The sequence below is a fragment of the Chaetura pelagica genome, unplaced genomic scaffold (genome assembly GCF_000747805.2).
Source record: "Chaetura pelagica isolate M959 unplaced genomic scaffold, ChaPel_1.0 scaffold246, whole genome shotgun sequence".
Classification (NCBI taxonomy): domain Eukaryota; kingdom Metazoa; phylum Chordata; class Aves; order Apodiformes; family Apodidae; genus Chaetura; species Chaetura pelagica.
In genome coordinates, this window is record NW_009953647.1 from 1,338,918 (window position 1) to 1,361,244 (window position 22,327).

General features: G+C 41.2%; 1 protein-coding gene across 1 annotated transcript in view; it reads right to left on the reverse strand.

Moving 5' to 3' along the window:
* The window catches only part of ATF6 (activating transcription factor 6), a 73,510-nt gene that overhangs the window by 31,451 nt on the left and 19,732 nt on the right, over positions 1-22,327 (reverse strand). Inside the window, exons 8-12 of the mRNA XM_009999884.1 lie at positions 19,675-19,818; positions 17,688-17,807; positions 16,666-16,768; positions 15,455-15,519; positions 11,549-11,663 (exon numbers count right to left, since the gene is read on the reverse strand). Of these exons, the coding sequence (XP_009998186.1) occupies positions 11,549-11,663; positions 15,455-15,519; positions 16,666-16,768; positions 17,688-17,807; positions 19,675-19,818 (547 nt within the window). The remainder of the gene's footprint in view (positions 1-11,548; positions 11,664-15,454; positions 15,520-16,665; positions 16,769-17,687; positions 17,808-19,674; positions 19,819-22,327) is intronic.

Consider the following 22,327-nt stretch of genomic DNA (forward strand, 5'->3'; position numbering starts at 1 on the left):
GTTACTGTGGGACATTCAGACTCTTTCCCTGCCAGGCAGTGCAGCCCTGCATGTGTCACCACAGAGGTGGAGAGTCTCAAGGACCCAAGACTCAGCTGGACTAAGCCACTGCTGATCTGATCTAGTGCTGACAATTGTCCCACTTTGGACTAGAGATTTTGTGAACATTCACATTTTGAGTGCAACTGTTAGCAAGTGAACAACAGACTGGCAATACTGCACTAGCCTTAGTGGATTTTTACAAAATCCTTTTTGTTAAGGATTATTTACACACTACAGGGAGATGGTGCCAGCGATACCAAGCAGAAACAAAGGGGTGCAGTTCTCTGCCTTTACCTGTGCATATCTCACTGACATGTGCCACTAACTTAAACATCTAGAACTACAATAAACACTCTTGCCTGCAACTATTCCAATTATGTACATTTTGCTTGTGAAACAAGCAGTCTAAAGCTAATTTCAACATTTTCTGCCAATATCCTGTAAAGTATGATGCAACCATATCAGAGAACCACAGAAGCCATGTTTTAATGAATGTGGGTTTTAAAAAATGAAATGCCCTGTTGACAACATTTCATCAAGCCACTGGAGTTTCTAGCTTTTTTAACTATTTGGGTCAAAGAAAGGCTATATGGGAATTTTAATAATAGATTAAAGATGTGAAGAATGACACATAAAGGCTGTTAGACAAGTAAGTATCTCAGTGCACTCTTAGACACTGAGGCTAAAAATACTATGACAGAATAACTGATCTCACTATGTGGACAGCATCAATCACATGGGCACTTTTAAATCACCTAAATCCTGATCCCCTATGAACCCTCCCCTCTTTCTCTTACTACTGTAGTAGTTTTAATTCTACACAGAAAGACTGAACATCTTGGACTCACCACAATTTATGCAAAATATCAGTGTAAGACTGAACACCCTAAAGGCACTAACTCCTTATCCTCTCCTCCAACACAGCCTGTCATTAACCAATTGAATGTGCAGTCTCTATCTTGCCAGATGATCAATGACAATACCTGATCAGGCCCTCAATGTGAGGGTGTACAGAACAGCAGGAGCCTGAGGCTACTTCATCCTGGTGGATGCACTCCCTTTCATTTCCAATCCCCCTTGCCCTCTGAACTTCTGCTGGCTCTACAAAGCTATCCCGGACCTGCACAAAGGCAACATGAACTCCAGGTTGTCCCTGACATGCAGATCACCTCCCTCCTTCCCTCTAATCACATAGAAATCTGTTTATAAGCATACCCGAGGTGCACCCAGCCCTGTACCAACAGCACATGCTGTTGCTGGGAGGCAAACACAGGCAGGGAGCACAGCAACCCATCATTTGATGGGTCAGATTCAGTGCTGTAACTTCATACCAGCCAAGCAGCTGCATCAAGGCTTTGTTAGGACATTTTCAAACAGAAAAAGCACTGCAAGCAGATGAAGGGGATTTGTAACAGAACTGGACAAAAGGTGCCATAGCTGAGGTACAGGGTTCTGGGTTTATTTTGCTTCTTTTAATCCAGATTAGTCTCGGTTTTAGGCATGTATTTCCTATGAAAATTCAGTTACTATAGTGACTTCTATAAACAAACAGGTAAATTAAATCAACTTCTGAGATCTGAAGAGACCATGTAAGTCATAAGGGCTGTAAGATTTGATCCATGTGAAGAGGTCCTAATCCACCAGAGGATAAAGAACAGTGATGGTTGTAACTGCCAGGAGAGCAGAGGAGGCATAGGAGTGCTGCAGGGAATGAAAAGCTAATTACTGGAGAACACACAGGGCATCAGCCTGCTCTCCCTGACATGGTCTGCAGCCATACTCTCCTGTTTACTGACACACACATGCAAGATGATGAGACCGAAGGCCGTACACACTTTGTACATACATTTGTTACATCCTTTTGACAAGTAACATGCTGTGGGGAACATCCCCAGCCTGGACTGCTACACCAAAACACACCACCCAGCTCTACACTGAAATGGAAATAGCCTGTCGCGACAAGGCAACATTTTACCCAGCTGGCTTAAAGCTCCTTTTTTAGCATTTGTAGCACCAACTCTGTGTTTAGCCTGAACCTAAAGAGTTCCTTCTCACTTGTGTAAATGTAGCTTTACACTTAGAGCCACAATTAACTGTTTTTGTCAAAATTTTACACCAAGAAAACTGCTGCATCCATCCTTTTCCTCCAAATTACAGCATGGTTATATCCTGTTTATTTTTGTACACATTTCTCTATGTTGGCACTTTGGAAACTGAGCTTGAGAAGTCAGGAAACATCTTGCCTGTATGACACCTTGGTTGCCTGCTGAAGAGTCACAGCTCTCAGCTGGTAAGCAAAGACCAAACAGATGGTTTGGCAAAAGCTAAGAGAAACACTGAGTCTATTTCTCTGAGGAGATATTCCTCTGGAGATGCTGGCCCCAGAATACCTGAGACAGCAAAGTTTCAACCTTGGTATCCAGTAGTCACCTGCCCAGTGATTGCCTACAGAGCTCCTGATCCTGATGAGAAACTGCAGGCCCAAGTGCTCAGGACTGTTCCTAGAAAGAAGAGCTCCACACTGGTTTCCTGGAAAGATTAAACAAGGGCCTTGCAGATGTCAACAAGTGACTCAACCCAGGAACCTCCATTGTGGCCAAGGCTTCAGGGAAGGAAACATCAATGAAGAACAGCTTGGTAATGCCCACTTCTAGAGTCTCAGAGGAGAGAACTGTTTAACACATGAGAGCCTGGATGGACTTAGATCAAGAGAAGATGGGCTGTGTACTCTCCTTGCACAGAGCAAGCTCTCAGCCTGAGCACCACTTAGACTGCTTTTCTCATATTGGGTATCACCTCTCTTTGAGATGGCGGACACTTCCAACCTTATTTTGGCTGGTTGTGAAACCAAAGAACAATAACAATCACTTATGCCAAGCAATGCTTAGTGGAGCTTTGCTAATCAAACTCAAAGGATTCAACAGACAAGCCATTTCTACCTTGGACTCTTGTGGAGCACATGCTGTTTGAGCTGCTCACCTGCCCCTCCGGCCGAGCTTTGCTTTGTCTCGATGAGAAGTATTTTCTAGTGCCAGAATTGTTCACAGGCACATTTCAACATTTGCAATCAAAACACAAAGAGGATTTCCTGAACAGTGGTTTCCAGCACAAAAGATCTCTCAGCTTAGCCCAAGATACTCCAAATTCTGAATCACTGACCTGAAGCCGGACAGTTTCCATCAACTACGCTGGTGAAACTGGAGTTTATCCAATTACATGGTGAGGAGCAAACCTTTCCAGGCATAAAGCAAAACTTTCTCATTCTGAGACCCACCTCTCTGCTTTAACTATAAGTCCACCCTACTAGAAATGGAAGTATATTTTAGAAGTGGTGAGAAGCTGCTATGGATGCAGGCAGAACTCGCCTATATGGGCTATATGTTTAGCCACAGAGCACATACTTCTGCAACAAACCCATCCCAATTCTGTGGCAGAGCACAGTGAAGAAAACAAACACTGCACTCTGGGGAAAAGGCCCTATGCTTTCTAGGATTCACAGAGAGCAGATGTGGGTGCCAAAGAATCTCCTGACATTCCTTAGCTCTTTAGGAGGAGCAACTGAATTTCTGCAGCTACTACTCTGTCTTTCCATTAGCCATCCCAGTAGATAGGCTACAAGCAACCATGAGTCCCAGAAGTAGCAAACAAGTTCTGTGTTCCACTCTCAAAACAGCTTTTAAGCCAGTTACAAGTTTCAAAGCCAGTTTAAAGATCAAAATGTACAGTTAATGTTATCACACTTCTTGTCCTAGGAGTGTAAGTGATTTAAAAATAAAAGCTGGAAGCCACAAGTGCTCTGTTTGGTCCAGTGGGAGGTGATGATAATCTGTACGTACTCACAATAGCACCTGGGCTCTTACTTCATATAATAAGCTTTGTGTGCTGTCCAGCTAAAAATCTGGCAAAAGGATTAATTCAAACTGGAAGCAAATAACTTAATCTGACCAGAATTAACTCTAAAAGGCTACCTAAGATTTTAAGTAACACTTTCAAATGTAGTACTGTAATAATTAACATTTGCTAAAAGGTAGGATTTCTTTTGTGGACACAAACATTACTTAATGAAATCAAGAACATCTCAGTTCTACAGATTTTATTTCTATAAAGACTCTGTCTATGGCTGTCAGATATAAAAACAAAATTAAAAGGAAAAACTCAGTAGAATGAAAGCTGTGAAAGTGTGCAGTCCAACTAAGAAAATAAGCATGGGTGTTTCAAAGTGCTCTCTGCATACCATTCAAGGCAAATGAACTATCATGGAGGTCATTTTTTCATGCAGAAGTTCCTTTCTACCAAACACAAACCAATGCCCTGCTGGCTACTGCAGCTCTAGAGTTGAAGGTATCATTAATGTCTTTATACAGTTAGGGCTCAGTCAGCATCAATTCCATAAATACTGCTACAGGTCACAAGCCAAATCCCATCATTCCCTTCTGAGAACTGTTCAGAATAATCTGACTCAAATTTTCTTCAGTCAACACCATGCTCTCACTAAAGAAAAGTGATTAACTGGCATTATTAAAATATAATTAATGCATTATTAAACTTCGGTTACTTCCTGAAGGAAAGGAACTGCTTCAGAGCTGCATTTTCCCTGCCTGCTCCAACTGAATGCACGTTTCTTGTTTGTGGATAAACTTGTGTTCCTGCCCACATTGTTGTCAGCAATTGTCTGCTGTCTGTTCTTAATAAGTGAGATACTGCTGTCATTTCCTTTACTGAGACAATTCCCACTTTATAATTACATCTGCTTCCCAAACTTCCCAATTATACTTCTCTAGCCTATCTCCACACCAATTTCATAAGCACTGGGTCTTCTACAGAGGCTTTCCAAACCCAACAATCTTCATCTATTTCTTGCCCACAACACTTCGTCTGTCAAGCACGCAGCACATTTTAAATACATGTATACTATTACTGGTCACATCTGTCTGCAACCAGCTTGGGGTTTAGAGACATTTTTTGCAGTATGTTTTATTTTAACTATAATTATCTACAGTGTATGTTGTCCTTCCAAATACTAGTTTAAAAATAACTAAGTATTAGTTAGGCCTGGGACACATAAGGCTGACAGAAGTTCAGTGATGGCATTAATATGATTCATGAAGTTCCAGACTCCATACAGAAGACAAACGAATCAAGACTATACACACAAAACTCAAGAGGATCTTTTGCTCCATGCCAGACATATTTGAGTGACTTTTCTGTCCCTGCTTATACATCTTTCCTCAACACCACATTCATTCTCAATTTTATTTGGAGGATAGAGGGGCTCCAAGGGACCAAAGGAGATAAAAATCAGAGCAACTAAGAATTTGCTTCCAAAAGTGTCTTGGGAGAGTGAGGAATAGAACAGACACTTCCAAAGGAAACAACCCCCTTTAGGTGTGACAGGCATTACCTCCCTTCTCAGAAACGTGTTTTGCGCTCTTGCTCCGGTCCCTCCTCACTGCAGTTTGTGTCTGGCTGAGCCAAACAGATGCTGCCCAGAAGAGGCTTCATTGCAGCTGGTACTTGCTGGCTGCTCCTCTTTGGCTTCCCCTCACTGCACATCCAAGGTGTCTCATTGCTTGGCTCCTTCTCTCCCTTCGTCTCCCAGCCTGCTCTCTACAGGACACGTGAAGCCCTTTGCTGCCTCACTCTCAAAAGTACATCCTCACATGGGAACACAACTTCTAGGCATTGCAGAGTAACAACAGGGAGAAATAATGAAGCAATCAGTGGTTTTTCTGGGAAATACCATAAGGCACTGATAGAAATGCTTTTAAAGAATTGCTGGCCTTTAGCTGCAAACCTAAAAGAAGCTTAATTTGAGCTTCCTGTTACTTAAACCTGAAGTTGTGTTGTTCTCATACACTTATATTTTGATAATCCGAGGACTGAGGTCAGGCCGTTTGTGCTCTATAGACCAACATAAGTTTTTAGACTCAATTTTAGATACTAAATTTCTCCCTGGAGATTCTGAGACTAAGCTTTAAGATGCTACCAACATCTTCCCCAGTTGAGTGTCCAAAAGACTACAGGGAACCCTTCTCCCTACCAGTGCCCAGGCCCTTTGATCGTCAGTTCTCCCTGCTTCCCACCTGCCAGACATATTCCATACCAGGAAGAATGACAGTTAAAGAAAGACCAAAAAACAAACTTGCTTCACTGTTTTCATAGGGACATCAGGGATTTGGAAGGAGAAATTTCTCCCTGACGTGTTTTTGCCAGAAGAGAGGGGATTTGTAACAAAGTATGCAGCAGGCCAGCCTTCATTTTCATCAGCGACACTTGGATGGAAACAGGAGGTTTTCATAAGGGGTTTTCAAATCTGAAAGTCAAATGCAGTCATAATCTGTCAGAGGCTGGCTTGCTGAGCATGCTGCAGCACAATCACACACACACTGTTTGCTTTGTCAGATTTTCCCAGGAAGGCAAGAGTTGGCCTCACAGAGTAGACAGGCTAAAGGGTGACCTCTGCTTTGAAAAGGACAGGCAATTTTATCATGGATACCATGCCCTGAGCCTCCCTTCTTTCAACATCAATTATTCTCAGCATCTGTATACAATACAGGACAAGATCTTAAAATCCTAGGATCCTGGGATAAAGTCACTTTTTTCCTCTGAATAGCTAAGGTCAGGCTCCCCAGGAGAAAGGAGAGTTTGTAAAATTTTTCAAAAAAATCTGCATGTGAACTTGCAGCAGTTGCAAACCCACAGGACTCAAACACATAAACCAACTACAGTGTCTTTAGGAGCAGCAGGATATGTGAGTCTAATCAGAGCTTTTTATCTGAATGAAAGACCAAATTATATACCCCAGTCCACAGAAATCCACAAATAAAGTCAACAGTAGAAAACTTCATGTTCAGTAAAAACCACTCATTGTCAAGTGAAACAACACAGGAGAAAAGTATAAGTTAGGCTTAAATTTCTGGCTATGAAACATCATCTGAAACTGATTTCTCATAAAGCAGATTTGCCCACAGGATGTAGATTGCATGATAAGTGCAGTCAATTGGAACCTGCCTTTCTCAGGCTCTCTGAATAAATTCAAACTATTACCAGAACTGTGTGTGCAGCACAGCAAACTACTGCTACACAAGCATGTCAAAGCCAGGCATTACCATCTTTTGCCGCCTGAAAGTAATGTATCATCCCAAGTATGATTAACACAGCACAGACTTATTACCAACAAAAGCAAAACATAACCTACATATTTTTATTCCTACCATACTGAGCATTCACACAAAGGAATAACAAAAGTTCTGCTTTAAATCGGGTGTAATCACTTCAGTGAAAATTTGTTTGCATAACTGAGAAATCCTTACATGCTCATTACAGATATTGGCTTGCAGGACCAGAAATTCACATCCAGAGTAATACATTTCCCTGAAGCTCCATGTTTTAAGCACCTCAGCATCAAAGCAGAAATTTACAAATTGAAATTCTGGTCCCACTGAAGTTAGTAAAAGCTTTGCCATTGATTTCCACAGGGCCAGCATCGTTCTCACTCTAAAAAATAACCAGAATCACCTTTTAATATCAATTTTTTTACTGTATTATACTGTAAGATATTGTAAATGTGCTGCATTAAATATAATTGGCAAACTTGGCTATCAGGAAACATTTGCACTTTGAAACAAACATAGAAAGTAGTGAGAGGAAATACTAATAGCCTTCTAAATTTCCCAAGCAAATCAGACCAGTAATTACATTCTTACCCTAAAAAATGTCACTGTCCTTAATAAGCCTGCAGAGATGTAATCAAAGGGTCAGTATTAGAATCTTCCAGGATGGGGAAAAACTACTGCTTAATCACTGCAAGTTGCAGGAGTGGAATGATCCGGAGCCACATTTACAGGCCAAAGTAAATTGGAATGGATTTGTTTTCTCCAATGATTTACTTAATTACCTTTCAAATTAAGCTAGCTATTCAAGTAATTCTAGACACAACCTCAAGGTCTGAATACTCCATGGCAAAACAGATGTGAGTTCTAAGAGGGAACTGTTTGGGTGCCAGGCTCACAGGAGCACTGCAGCAGCAGGCAGGTGTCTGTCTCCCTGCTGACTGAGCACGTTACATCCACTAACTTGAATTTTGCAGCTGCTCTCCACTGGGGTTTTAGAACAGATCAAGCAGAAATTGGTAGCAGAAACGTCAAGGGGCAGAGCAACAGACTCTCAGTTCTGTCCCTCAGACCTGGGAAAAATGTAAGGAAGGTTCAGTGCCAGCTGGAGACTCCCAACACATTTCAGCAGAGCTCAAACTGCTGTATTCTTATTCAAAGACACACAGCACCTTGCTGTTGGTAGTCACTGCACAGACTACTCAGCTCTGAACATGCTCCCAAAACCAACCCAAAACAGCCCAACTTAGAGGCAGGCTGCAAAGACATAGCTTCAGAGTGCTGGAGCATGTGGGGACAGCAGAGAGCTCAAGCGTAGAATATATACTACAGAGAACATGTTTTTGTTTCATTGCCCAGTGTCAGTTTCTGCAGTGCTAAGTGACCACAGAAAACAATGGCTTCCTAAAAGTTAAGAAGCAAGAAAACATAAAATTAACAAATTAACATCTCCAGAAATAAATGGTGATGATCCCTGCCCATGAGGGATGTTGGCTGATGAGGCCTGGCAGAGCTGGCAGACAACTGCCCCAGTTCAAGAATTCTTTACTCAGTGTCAGTTACTTCTTGTTTAAAAATGACATTACAAATTCCCCCTCACAATAGCAGAAAATTATTCTTTCTAGGCTGGCAGAGTGAAAGCCCAGCTTCTTGTATGGACTCAGCTGATCCAAATACTACTTCATTTCCCTCTCTCCTCCTCAGAAAAGAAAAAAAATAATCAAACTCCATATGAATATGCAAACAGAGAAACCTTCCTTGGCATAAAGTTGAAGAGATCATGAGAAATTCAGTCTTACAGGTACTAAGCAACACCAGTAGATGACACAGCACATTTGAGCTTTGCTCCCCTGCCTTGCACCTTCAGAAGCCCTGGATGACTATGAGAGGCATGGGCAGCTCTAGCAAATGCCATTTTCTAGAAAATCCAAGGAACTCATGGCACAACTCCTGTAGTGCAGGGGAGAACATGCAGAAAACACACAAAAATTGTATTACATTTCAGGCCGTGTACCCAGGAGACACTTGGGGTTATGTGACACTGCACCCAGAGCAGCAAGCGTGTGGAAAGGATCCTGAAGACATCAGGTAGAAGGGAATTCTTAAGTTTCATAGTCCTATCTTCCACAGCAGAACCATCACTAATACCCAAACCATCCACTCCCTGGGACTCTTAACTGGATGATTCCTGCTCATTTGTATGTGATTGTTAACAGCTTATTAAGTGCTTGGGAGTGTCTGCATGGAAAACAGCCAGACAGAAGAACACAACTCCAGGCCTTGTCTTCTAACTTGGACAAGTGAGCAAGCAATAAGCAAGTGAATTGTCCCACAGTGCTGAGAAGGAAATCAGTCCTTTCTCTCAGCTCCTAATAATCAGTGAAAAGGGAATTGTGGTCCAAAGAAAATGAGGTCAGCAGTCCTCAGGAGGAGGTGAAAGGGCACCTCCTTGGCTGGGGCCCTTCTGATGGCACCCCTTGGGCTGTGCAGGAGTCCTTCTGTACTCACAAAAGAATCCAAGCAAGTAATTTAAAAGTGCCTCAGGGCAGAGCTTGTCACTAGATCAGGTTTGCCCTGTTAAAATAATAAATGAGGTAATGCATAAAACTGCCTTCGATTTGAGGACATTTCATTCATAAAACAGAAATACCAACAGCTTTGCTACCAAATAAACTTTATAAATGGTTAAAAAAAGGCTCCGCACCTCTCTCTGCAAAAGAGCAGAGCCAAGCAGTAGGGATTCTGTGGCACAAGACACACTCTGTTTCCAAGGACAGCTTGGAAAGCTGCAAGATGAGAAAGAGAGCTGACAACTTCCAGGTCATTAATCTGACAGTGTAAACCAAACCTGTGGACCATTACCTGTATTCGGATGGACTAGAGCAACAGCTGCAAGTGAAGAACAACAGAAACACTATTCTGCTTTTTACTCTTGAGTTTCCAGAAAAACATTTACAATCAATTCTCTACTCCCTTCTACTCATCTTCAGGATATGTGGACCCTGGTGCTGGCTCTATTTGTGTTGCTAGCTGCAAGAACAGCAGAACATGCCAAGCATTTAATAACAAAATTCCAGCCTTGTGACACAATCCAGCAATCCCAGGACTGGAAACTAACCTCATATTTCTGCTCAGCATAAAACCCTAATCCTAACAAGAGCACCACTATTTTTAATCTGCCTGAACCTCTTCTAAAGACATGTGTCTCACAACTGAAGAAAGTTCCTGTAGATGAGGTCAGACAGGGATGCGTTACCTCTGTACATCTGGCATTGCGACAACACAGAAACTTAGTTATGCTCATTTTTGTGCTGTGACACAGAACTGGCTGTAGCTGGATGAGCTGCTGTAGTGGCAACTACTGATCTCCCACCACCTTGGGACCCCTGTCAGGATACTCATCTGATGAGGAAACAAATGGAGGGTTGCAGAGTCCAAGGAAAACTGTGGCTAGGAATGAGCAAGCACAGGATAATCTAATATCACAACTGCAACCAGCAAGGCAGGAGGCTCAGCAAGTGAAGACCCCAGGGCCAAATATGATTATAGACATATCTAAAGGACTCATCAAAACCTCTGCAAAAGGGAGGGAATAAACTCTCCCAATCTCCAGTTGGCATTTCAGCCACTGTTTGCTTTGATGATTTCCACCACCAGATCCCAAGCAGCTTCTCACTCCTGCAGCTGTACTGGCTTCAACACCATTCTGGCTTGCAGTACAGAAAGTGCCATCAAAGACCTGGAATTCAATTTTGTAACAGCTTTTACTGTCATTAACTGAGCTGCAGAAGTGAGGATGTGCCTTCCAAAGCTGCAGCACAAGTCTGTGCTGTATCCCAGCATCCACAGCAGAATTGCTCATCTGTCTAGACTTACAAGTCACAAAACAGCAGAAAAATGTGCCACACAGTCCTGTACAGCTGCAACATGTGACAAACAAAACTGCAAATGCAAGGGTTTTTAGGGGAAGACAGAAATGGTATTATGTTAAGCTAGCATAAATTATTTGTGTACAGGGTACATTTATTCCTACAGCCAGAAGGAAAAGAGGTTTATACAGCTATTAAATAAATATCCACTTAAATATTCTGATTATTGGACTATGCTTAAGGGTTTAACCACAGGGTTCATGTAATTTTGTGCTGTCTTGCCCTAGCACTACAATGTTTTCTGCAGAGCTCTTTCCATCCCTCACTGTGATGGGCATATTGTGCACAGACCATGCCCTGGCCGTATTTACTGTAAAGAATAGACAGAAGCATCACTTATGAAGAAACAAATTTAGCTTCAACCTCAAATAGGCCACCTTTTGTATTACAACAGAAGACACTCAGTGTTAGAAACAGCCTTATGGCTACACCTAAAAGCCAGTGTAGAACAAGTACATGACTTACTCTGCGAAATGACACCACGTAGAATGTGTCCTCCCGTCTGTGAATAGCTTCAAAAAAGTCTTGATAGCTCCTTGGAGAGGCATAATACACCTGCAGCTCATTCCCTGAGTTCTTGCTGAAATACAGAAAGGGAGAAGGTGATTATTTTAGACAGTAAAGTTAACTTCAGTGAGACAATGACTTTAAAGATCTGCTTTTCAAAAGAACAGCAGCTCTTCATGCATTGAGGGAGGCATGAGGAACATTAAACACAGGTGAAGACAAGTGTAACTACTGGGTATATTTTTAAGTTCAAGGTGCTTTAAAGGGCTTGCTGCTGGGAACATTTCCAAGTTTGATTTTATTCATGTTTCAGAAGCTGGCATGATGACTTCTGAAAATAGATTTTAGCAAATTCTAAAATGATTTGCAATTCTGAAACAAAAAAATTGAAACTTTTAATAATTTTTCTGTTTCTTTTTACTGCTAAGGATCCAAACCACTTAAATTGAAAGAGTTGCAAAGTTCAGCATAAAGCTTCTCATTTACTGTCAAGTGGCAACACCACCTTCACTCTAACCCACTTTTTTTATTTTTTAATCTCTTTGGTCAACTCAAAGATTTGCTCTTGATTTTCAAATTTAGACAGTGGAGCAAAACCAGATATTAACATAGTTTCTGCTTACCTTTTCACAATTTTTTTCTTATATATATCAGATATGAGGAAAAGATGCTCTTGTCTAAACTAGTCAAAGCAATAACACTTGCAAGTCAAACAATCATGGTACTTATCCACTGTTTATCTTTGAAAGGTGAGAAATGCCCAGCATGTGTTGCTATTACTACCCCAATTCCATTAAAAAATAACATTTAATCAAATTGGGAAGTTGCACTTACACAAACCATTAGCTGGACCTTTACTCTATCCCATGTTAATAGCATCCTGCCTGTTTGCAGTATTCATGGCAAAAACACTGATCAGGCTATTCCTCCCAATGGCCCCAGCTCACCCACATTTTAAACTGTGGTGGCCAACTTACATTATCTATAATGTACATAACTGTGCATCCAAAACAAGGCACAAATCTATCATTAGGCAATTTTCTTGAGCAGCACTAATAATAGACCACAATTACCCCCTCTGCTAGTGCTAATATAGTCCCGTTGCAATTGAAGATGCCAAACCACTTGCCCTTTAACAAGACTGGGGGTGTAAATCCTGGGAGATCAAAAGCAGGCAGCTCTACCCTACATATATATCCTCTTTAGCAGAACTATGCAAGTGAGGAATCAGATCACATCCTTCACACACAGGAAACAGAGAGTGGAGCTAATTTGAGCTTGATTACTCATTCATAAAACACGTAGGCCCACCAAACCACCCCTGAGATTCAGCACTGAAGTCTCACTGTGATAAAAGGCATCACGCCCACACATTGCTCAGTGAAACATCCTGAAAACTGAAACAGGTCCCACAGATCCATTTCCTCGCCCACACTCAAGAAGACACAGCGAGACCTAAAAAACAGCCTTTTATAATTCTAAATCCAGCCACGGGAGACAATTGTTCCAAGGCACCTGGAAACCACTGGGCCTTCACAGAGCTCTCCTGGGTTCATGGAACAAGTCTATCACCAGTCCCAAGTTCCAAGTCATACCAGTAATTCTATTGCTACACCATACTTCTCTCTGGGCATTTAAGAGTACCCATTATGGACTCCTCTCTATGAGTGGAAGGGAGGAACTTAAGGTCTGAAAATGGGTGCAAAGCTACAGTTTTCAGGCAATACTTACAGGTTTCAGTAACCTGATACTGTGTTACAAGACAGCATTAAATAGGGTACATTAAAAGTTTGAAGGGCACTCCAATATGTACCACAAAGCATTAGGACATTCCATATATGCTTGTCTTAAGGAATGAGGTTGTGGACTCGGGGCTTATGCACCAAGAAATACAATTTTACCAGTGAAAATTTAGACATGAAAATAATTGGAGAATCCCAGTTTGATATCTGGAGCCCTGCCCTTGAACAGCTCCAGGGATGGAGCCCCCACAACATCTCTGGGCAGCCTGTTCCAGTGTCTCACCACCCTTACACTGAAGAATTTACACCTGATCTCTAACCTAAATCTCTCTTCTTTCAGCTTAAAACCATTCCCTTTGTCCTCTCATGGCAAGCTCCTGTAAAAAGATCCTCCCCAGCTTTCCTTTAGGCCCCCTTCAGGTACTGGAAGGCCACTATGAGGTCCCCTTGGATCCTTCTCTTTTCAGGATGAACAACCCCAACTCCCTCAGCCTGTCAACACCTCAGAGGTAGTAGCATTAATGACAAAACCCAGTATTAAGCACCTTTTCTGTCTTCCCAATCAATGAGGCACAAGCTGTGCAGCAAGAACCTAGGATGATGGCAGGCAAGCTGAATGGGAGCCAGTAGAGCATTCTGGGGGCAACTGTATGCTGGGTTGCACTACTGCCAGGGCCTGGAGGACAGGATGGTCATGAAGAGACAGGAGACAGAAGGAACAGAGCTTGTTCAGCATGGAAAAGAGGAGGCTGAGGGGGCTCTCATTGCAATCCTCAGCTTCCTAATACAGATTACCAAAGGAGACAGAGACAGTCTTTTCTGACAGAGACACCAAGAAACTTTAAGTTAAACCTGCTTAGAGTAGGAGGTTGGACTAGAGATCTCCAGAGGTCCTTTACAACCTAAACTACCCTGTGATTCTATGATTTCACAGAGCATCTAATAGCTGATGGCTCTGGGAGGAACTGCAAGTCTGTTCTATGTTCTTAGCAGTTCCAGGACCGTCAGAAGATGCAGCTGCCATGACTCACTGCTCCCGTTCATTTGAACATCATTCATCTGAAAAAAATATCTTACTTCCTTCTGAGCACATCAGATTATTCCATACAGAGCTGCATGATGTTGCAGACTGTTTCTAATGCCCCAGATATTTTGTTAAGAGCAATACAGGCATGTATATTAAACTGCCTTATGCATGAGGCTTGTTCACCCAGTCTTCAGTTAAAACAAACATGCTTCATCTGCCTGCAAAACTAAAAAAAATGCCTTTTTTTTTTTTAATTAGTTAAGACACCAAAATTTGGCAGCCTGATTTCCATAACATTTGCTTGCAGTTTATTATTTTCTCCCAGGCTGATCCTGGACAATGTAAACAGGAGGGCCACAGCTTTCTTACTTCAATGTCAGTATTTCAGGTATTCTCAAAAAATCGCTTCATACTCCATTCTGCTTACTCCTCTTAGTCACTTTGAGGCAGAGAACCTTTTACCTACTGTCACATAGAATTCAGAAGAGAGAATTTTTGTTTCCTTAAGCTTTTCCCTCCAGTTCTTCCTGTTCTGAGGGAAGAGCTGGGTATATGGGAAGGGGGAGAGAGGGCATCAAGAAACTCTGTGTTATGATCTTCTAATCATCAGGGAAAATCAGGAGATTAAAACAAACCATGCAAGTAAGATGTAATGTACTTCAAATCTGTTGAAATAATTTGGTAATAGCTATAATGGCTCTACTCTTGAGGACAGTGAGATAAACCGTTCTCTTACCAGACTCTTTGATACCATCTTATGAATTACTGATGTTCCTCCTGACAACGCCCTTTTTTATTCCCTAAAGATTCAAATCTGTTTAGGAAGGGATTCTGGAGAGTGAAATAAAGGTTTTCTTAAGATTAATGGGTACAAAGGCCCCAGAAGAGTGGAGCTGTAATACAGGGGTTTCTTTAAATGTAGTTTTAATGAACAGAAGCAGTTACTTGCTAAGAGACAGAAATTAGGCCCATATATGTAGTTAGCATCTGGCTTAAGAATCCTGACAACAAGGTGAAAACTGGCACTTTCTACCCACTGTTGGTGAAAAATTAGATGAAGTAGAAAGCAATGAAAAAGCAGTTTTTCTGCCTTACCTGAGGCTGGTGTCTGCGTAAGGCATGGCCATTAGCTGGGAATCTGTCTTCTCACTGAGGGAGCTCTGAAAAGGGGGAAAACAAAAGAAGACAAAAAGTGAAAACAATAAACATTTCCTTGGTTTGGCACTACAGAAAACACCAGGCACATCTGTATAAGAGCATGAATATAGAAGGGGGTGCAGAGGTGAATCAGTGCCCTGAGCAATAAATGTACATTTTCCCACTGGTGAAACATGCATAACTGAAATGGCCCAGCAATCAAGCTGGACACATGGAAAGCGTTTCAATATGGCAAAAGTTGCAGCCACACATCCAGAGACAAAGAAGGGAGCCTGGCACCATATACAGTAGTTGCACACATTGTGCCATCCAAGTGCAAAATTTGCTATCAATGATGTCAGGTCTCCAAAATTCTTCTGAGGAGACACCCACTCTGTAGCACTATGAACATTTACTACCCACAACACACTTCTGGCGTTTGAAACACTAGAAGCACCTGAACTTGCTCTGCTTAGATGTTCTACCATTCTCCTTTGGACACCAGTGAGAAGAACCTGAAGTTTCATATTCAATAATTTTTCTTTACACAAGTGTGAACATTGTTAAGTTCAACTCCTTTTAAGGCTGTTACTAGCTCTTAATCAAGTGGAACACACTGAAAATTCGTGGTCTTAATTTCATCCTCACTGTTGGTATGCCATGGAGATGAAAGGGACTTTTAAAAATGGGAAATATGAGCACAAATCTCATAATTCTGTAGTCTTGCCAAAAAAGTATCCCTCTAGCAAAATCTGAAAAAAAGAAACAGAAAAATCTCAACAAAACCAATCAGCTGTGCCTCTTAACCATGAGCCAGATGAATGTGCTGTAGATTACATTTCTCTCCATTAACCAAGGGTTTATCCTTACACAGGCCTACAGAGAAGTCATAAAAGCAATTTTAAAAAGCACTGAACATATTCTGATGACTGCTAAAAAACCTAAAAACCTTTAGCCTGAATTCAAGAGCAGGACTTGAAGAACTTTGACAACATAATTATCAACCAAAGCCAGCAATTCAAAATGGGAAGTGTTGGGCACCCTAATTACAGGCACCATTGCTACTTTTGTCTATAATGACAAGCACAGACAAGTAAGAGAGAATATTTCGTTATGTTGTCTGAAATTATCTTGTCATCCTGTTGATTTACCAGCATAAAACTGCCTACCTGCATAACCCGTGCTTTCTGCTGTTGGTTATTTGACAGCCTTCTAGATCTTGTTTGTTCCACTTCATGTCTATGAACCCAACCTCGAAGCTCATGATTCAGCCTAGAAGAACCCACAGCATTAAAAGATGTTTCAAAGAACAGTGACAGAAATATTTATTTTAGAAGACAGTTCTAAAGACATTTCAGTTCACTACTTCTACATTATAATAACCTTATTTTTAATACCAGAGTAAGAAAACATGCTTGCAACATTAAATCTATGAGGGAATTCACAAGAAAACACATGTGAATTAATAGGATTGTGGAAGTTTCAATATAAAGCAGATACAGTGCTTTCTTTTGCCCAATGAACAGTAATTCTGAAATTACTGGAAGGACTACTGAAATTTAAAATCAAAAGTTGATCAGTTCAAGACAAAATATTGGTTAAGAAGGCTGAAATTCAGCAAATAAATTTGAGAGAAAAAATGGACAAAGCAAAATGGTGATGAGGTTGGTGATGCACTCATATTCTTGGAAAAAGTGGAGCTAGGTGTTTATTAACAGTGAATAATGCACATCTGCTATGTCAGGTGAAGTCTGCTTGTACAGAAAGCTGGAAGCTGGGAGTAGAAGACCACCTTTTATGTACTTCAGATGGAAAAGGCTTTTAGCTGGACTTGATTTACATATTATGAGCACTTCCACATATAAAGTGATTCCTCTTTCCAGTCATCAAAAACCTCCAGGCAATCAGAAAATTGCTATTTGGTTATTGCTAAGTGACCAGTGTGATAACTGAGTAACAATCACTACTAAAAGCGTCAAAAGATGACAAGGATCAAAGTCAGTCTCTTGCCTCCATGGTAGTAGACACTGGAGAGTGCAGACACAGAGGCATTGCTCACATGCTGGATGAATACAATGAATGGACAGTATCATCACTCAGAGCTGACTGTCCAGCAGTACTCAGACAACACAAAGTTTATGTCTAAACTCCTAAAGACAGCTTAAATACTCAGAAAAGGTAGTTTGCTCACCTGAGTGACTCTGTCCGGTTGATCAGGGGCTGACAGGGGGGTGGTGGTGGTGAAATGTATAACAGTGGTTCTTCTGAGACTATCATCAGTGCTTTGTTATCAGATACAGAACGATCATACCTGTGGGGGGAAAAAAAGAAAAAAAAAAACAAACCAAAGAAAAAGATATTAAGAAATCCCTTAAAATAGTTTCTCATGAACCTTTGGCCAAATCCAGAGAATAAGCACTACCATCAGCAGACCCACAAAGGTTGGAGCTGCTCCTATGGGACCACTGAAACAGGTGAAGAGCAAGTTCTATGAAATGGTCTTAGTCAGTTCCCCAAAGGGGTCTGGTAGCACTTAACAGAGAGCTGAGCGTTAGCAGATGTTGGATCTCTTCCCAGATAGGCCAGATACTGAAAGAAAATGAAGTCCATAGAATATTCTCCATAATATGTAAACTATGAGACCTCTGCAGAGGCAACTTTCTCTTTCATTCCAGAGGTGTGCAAAATTTGCTACAGAAACACTAAATTTACTAGCAACGAAAATCATGCAGATATGAAGACCATCAACTGTATGACAATGGAGTAGCTACAAACTATATTACAACTAAGTGGTGAGAAGAGGATTTACAACTCCCAACAGTCTTCAGAAGTTAGCTTAATAAGAAGCAAAAAAAGAGCAGGTATTTCAATACAAAAATGCACAGCATACTCAGCAACAAAGCAAAGACTAATATTCCTCTTTCCTCATTATCTGTACCTCCTGATGGGTTGTGTACTTATCACCAAACACCTATTAAAAGTTCCTGTCTTGATAGGGCATCAGTGTAACAACCTTAGTCCTCTTGGTTTTCACAGAAACTCGTAGTTCCTAAACCTGAACTTCTTTCTGAAAAATGAGCTCTAAGAGCTTATGAAAGCCTTATTCACATTGCTCTCCCATTCCCAGCTTTCTCTCCATCTTAACGTCTGCTGCTTCTGTTTACTGCATCTAGAACTGATAAAGGAGAATATGCAGCAAAGAGCTCACTGCTTGCCAAAAACCCGGGTGAAAGAGTAAAAGAAAAGGAGGAGGGACAGACACATCCTCCTCAGAGAACCACTCTACTACCATGTTGCATAAGTCACGGTCTGAAACATGCCACACAGGACACAAAGCCCTCACCTTGGATACAGACTTAAAATGTTCTTGATTTATTACCTGCTTTCTGCATGGCAAAATACATTAGGGCTTTCTGCACATCTGTGCCTGGCTTTGTTCAACCAGCCAAAACACTCTACTGGAAAGGAACAATCTGATAGAATAAATCTTGTAAGGGGAAAACCTGAACTGGATTAACCAGACTTCAATCTGGAGACAATTATATGTTCATTTATGCACTGAATGCTAGAGATCTAGGAAGCTTGAAAGCAACTAGATAATTAAATAGTGGATAAACAGAAGGATGGACTCAGAGATTTCTAAAAAAGCACAGTGCTATGGTCAGATTATGTTCTTAATTGTGAACTTCCCTGGTCTTCTCTTGAGCAATTAAGAAAAATAAATACTCTGGCTTGAAAAGTAAGGAGAGATAATATGACAAATATCACAACTATGCAAGCTAAAATCAAGATAATGGAAAAAATAATAAAACGTGAAAATTTGAAGAAGGTGATGAAAAACTCTATGACATACACTTGTTTATATGCTTCCTTTCACCACACTCTCCCTAACACCCTACAGCAAAACCAGTCACATGCACTTCTGAAGCTCTAGGTATTGGGTCACTTTGGAGATAAAACATCATATTCTTTTGAAAAGCACTTGGCAAACTCTGTTAAACAATAATAATATTTTTTTAAAAAGAGATCAGCTTGCAAAACACTGTGTCTGTAAGCTCAGTTGCTCTACAAAAGCAGCAGTAACGCTGGCCAAAAAGGTTAGCAAATGGAAGGGCAGTGAGGTCTAAAAGCACCATTAGCCTCTGCCATGGAAAACATGTTAAAGATTTTAATCTCACCTATTATTCTTTTCGGGAATGATGGCACTGGGTGTTTTCTGAACTGTGCTGGAATCCTGGCTAGTTGAGAACTCCAGAAGATTTCTGGTCCGGTGGCTGGAACTTGCAGTGGAATCAACACCATTGGGATCCTTTTCAAATACACTGGAAAACAAAACAGCCACAGCAAAACATACCACATATATAAGGGACACTTTAGCTCAGGTGGGTAAGTTTCTGGCTGTTGCTACATTTCATGGATGATGTTCACATCATATCTAATGTAAAAACATGATGACTTTTGTCACTGTATTAATGTCATTCAAAGCATTAACAGAAAGAAAAGCAAGTCTGTTCTCTGCTTCAGTTTCAATTGTTTGAAGGATTTTCAGGCTCTGATTTTTGTGTTCTCCCACAAGCTTCACCTGATGACATTGAGATCAATCTACTTGTATCCTGGACGAGCAGGCATAAGAAAATCACCTATATTCAAATATAAGTACCCCTGAAATTCAACTTTCATCAGCCTGAAAGCAAGACTGATAGAGTTTATATAAGTACAATGTGTAAGGAAAATATAGCTACCAAATTCCATGCAGCTGAAAGCCTGGAACATTATACCAGGCATAGATTCTAATAGGATTTAGAGACATTGGCCGGGCTGACCAACCCCACATCTACCTAGCAGCAGCAGGCCAGGGTCACAGGTACCCTGCCATCCTGTTCTGTGCTTGCACTGATTGAAGGATCCTTCTCTGGAGGCTGCTCAGTCAGCAGTGCAGGAACATCTGTGCTGCTCTCCATGCAAAGCAAGGTAGCAGTATTTCACATGTTAGCTGGAAAAATGAACAAAAAACTGCTACACGAGACTGACTACATCCTACTTCAGAAGGGTGATTTACAAGTGAGAAACCCTGCAAGTACAAAAGCAATACTTCCAAGGTATCTTTTCCAGCAGTTACCTTTACTCTTTCATAAACATGGTTGCTTCCTGAATTATGTGTGTTTATAAAATCAAGTCCTAACCTTCTTAGCTGACAACAGCAGAGCATCACCAGCAGCAACAAAGCCAAAATACAAAACTACAACAAGATCCCAGCACGACAATGAGATCTTTACTATGCATGTTGATCACCTCCTACAGGGTACATTTTAGGTCATGCCCCACCTCTCCTGTGCAGCAGAACATAAACTCTGCAGGGGAAGATCTCAGTTTCCCATTTGTTTCGTGGCATCATGTTGCAACAGGCAACAAATACAAATGGTAATAACAGAGAAAGGCAAGAACTAGCAAGAAAGGGAGATGAAATACTCCACAGCTAAGCAGAAGGCACACAGAGTTGCCTAGCAATCCCCTCTTCTGCCGACACATTTATGCTCCTGTTAACAGTAACCCAGGTCTCCCTGTGGGTAATTGTGTCATGTTCTGCAGAACTCCTGGAGCCAGGACAATCCCAGATCCAGGCTGACGTTGCTTAGACTGTCTCTTCTCCTTCAGGTTTCCAGGCAGCAGTACTGAATCAGGGCAGCAGAAATGCTACAGGCTCTGTTTTTACCAGTGACAGCAGGCAGAAAAGTACTTACAGTTTCCTTACTGGATATGTACACTAGCATCCAAATGTCTCATTGCTTCTACTGCAGAGCATGGAAAGCTGGATGATTTATTCACAGCCTCATAGATCAGGCAACACCAGGCTATTAATTTTTGCAGGAACAACCTCCACTATCAACTATATGTTATGAGATCTTGCTTCTTCTCTTCCAGTGAAAGCATCAGCACAGCTGGCAGCATCTCAAGTCCAAAACCAGAGCTCAAAACCAAGGCTGATGCTTATAGGGATGCCACACACCCCTGCTGGAAGTCACTCATTTGTAAGCTCAAAGTTGCAACTCTCCTGCAAACTGTTTCTCCACAACCTGAAGTGCATCAGCCATCCAGTAAATTGATGGACCTACTGGGACTGATGTTTTATCCTGTTCTTCTCTCGCTTCCTCTTCAAAATGACACACTGAACCAGAGAAATTCTCCATGTATTTATTTAGCTAAAGCTGGCAAAAAAACCTAATCATAATGGTAACAAATCTGCATTTTTGCATTTTCCTTCCTATTTGCCTTGTGCAAAGGCAATTCTTGTTATCTCAAGTTCCTGTGTGGTAAGGTGACTAGTTTGAGGTGAAGTGCCACGTGCAGAACGTTGCTATTCCAGTTCACCCTGAACTCTGAACAAAAGTAGAGAAATCCAAACCAAGTCCATCAAAGATAAAGATAAGCACCACTCTGCAATCACAGCTAATCTTCAGTCTTTGTAATTTAGTTGTTTTAGCTGTACAGGCATTCAAAACCACACACCTCATTTTATTGTAGCAGCTTTAATAGAAAGGAAATGTTTATTTTTACTTTTCTCATGCTTAAAAAACCTTAATCTTTTCATCAAAACTAAAATTTCACTTTTGGCAGTAGCTAAGTGTGGGATGTTTCAACCTGCAAGAGGATATCTTCTGCAGCAGAAGAGAAAGAAGGAGGCAAACAGAGTATGCCTTATGTAGAGTATTTCATGCCTTATAGGCATAAACCATGGCTCCCACTTTGACAACATGGGCACTAATTTGAGGACAAAATACAGGATTATTTATATATTCCAATGCTCCTTCCTTTATCAGGACTATCATTCTT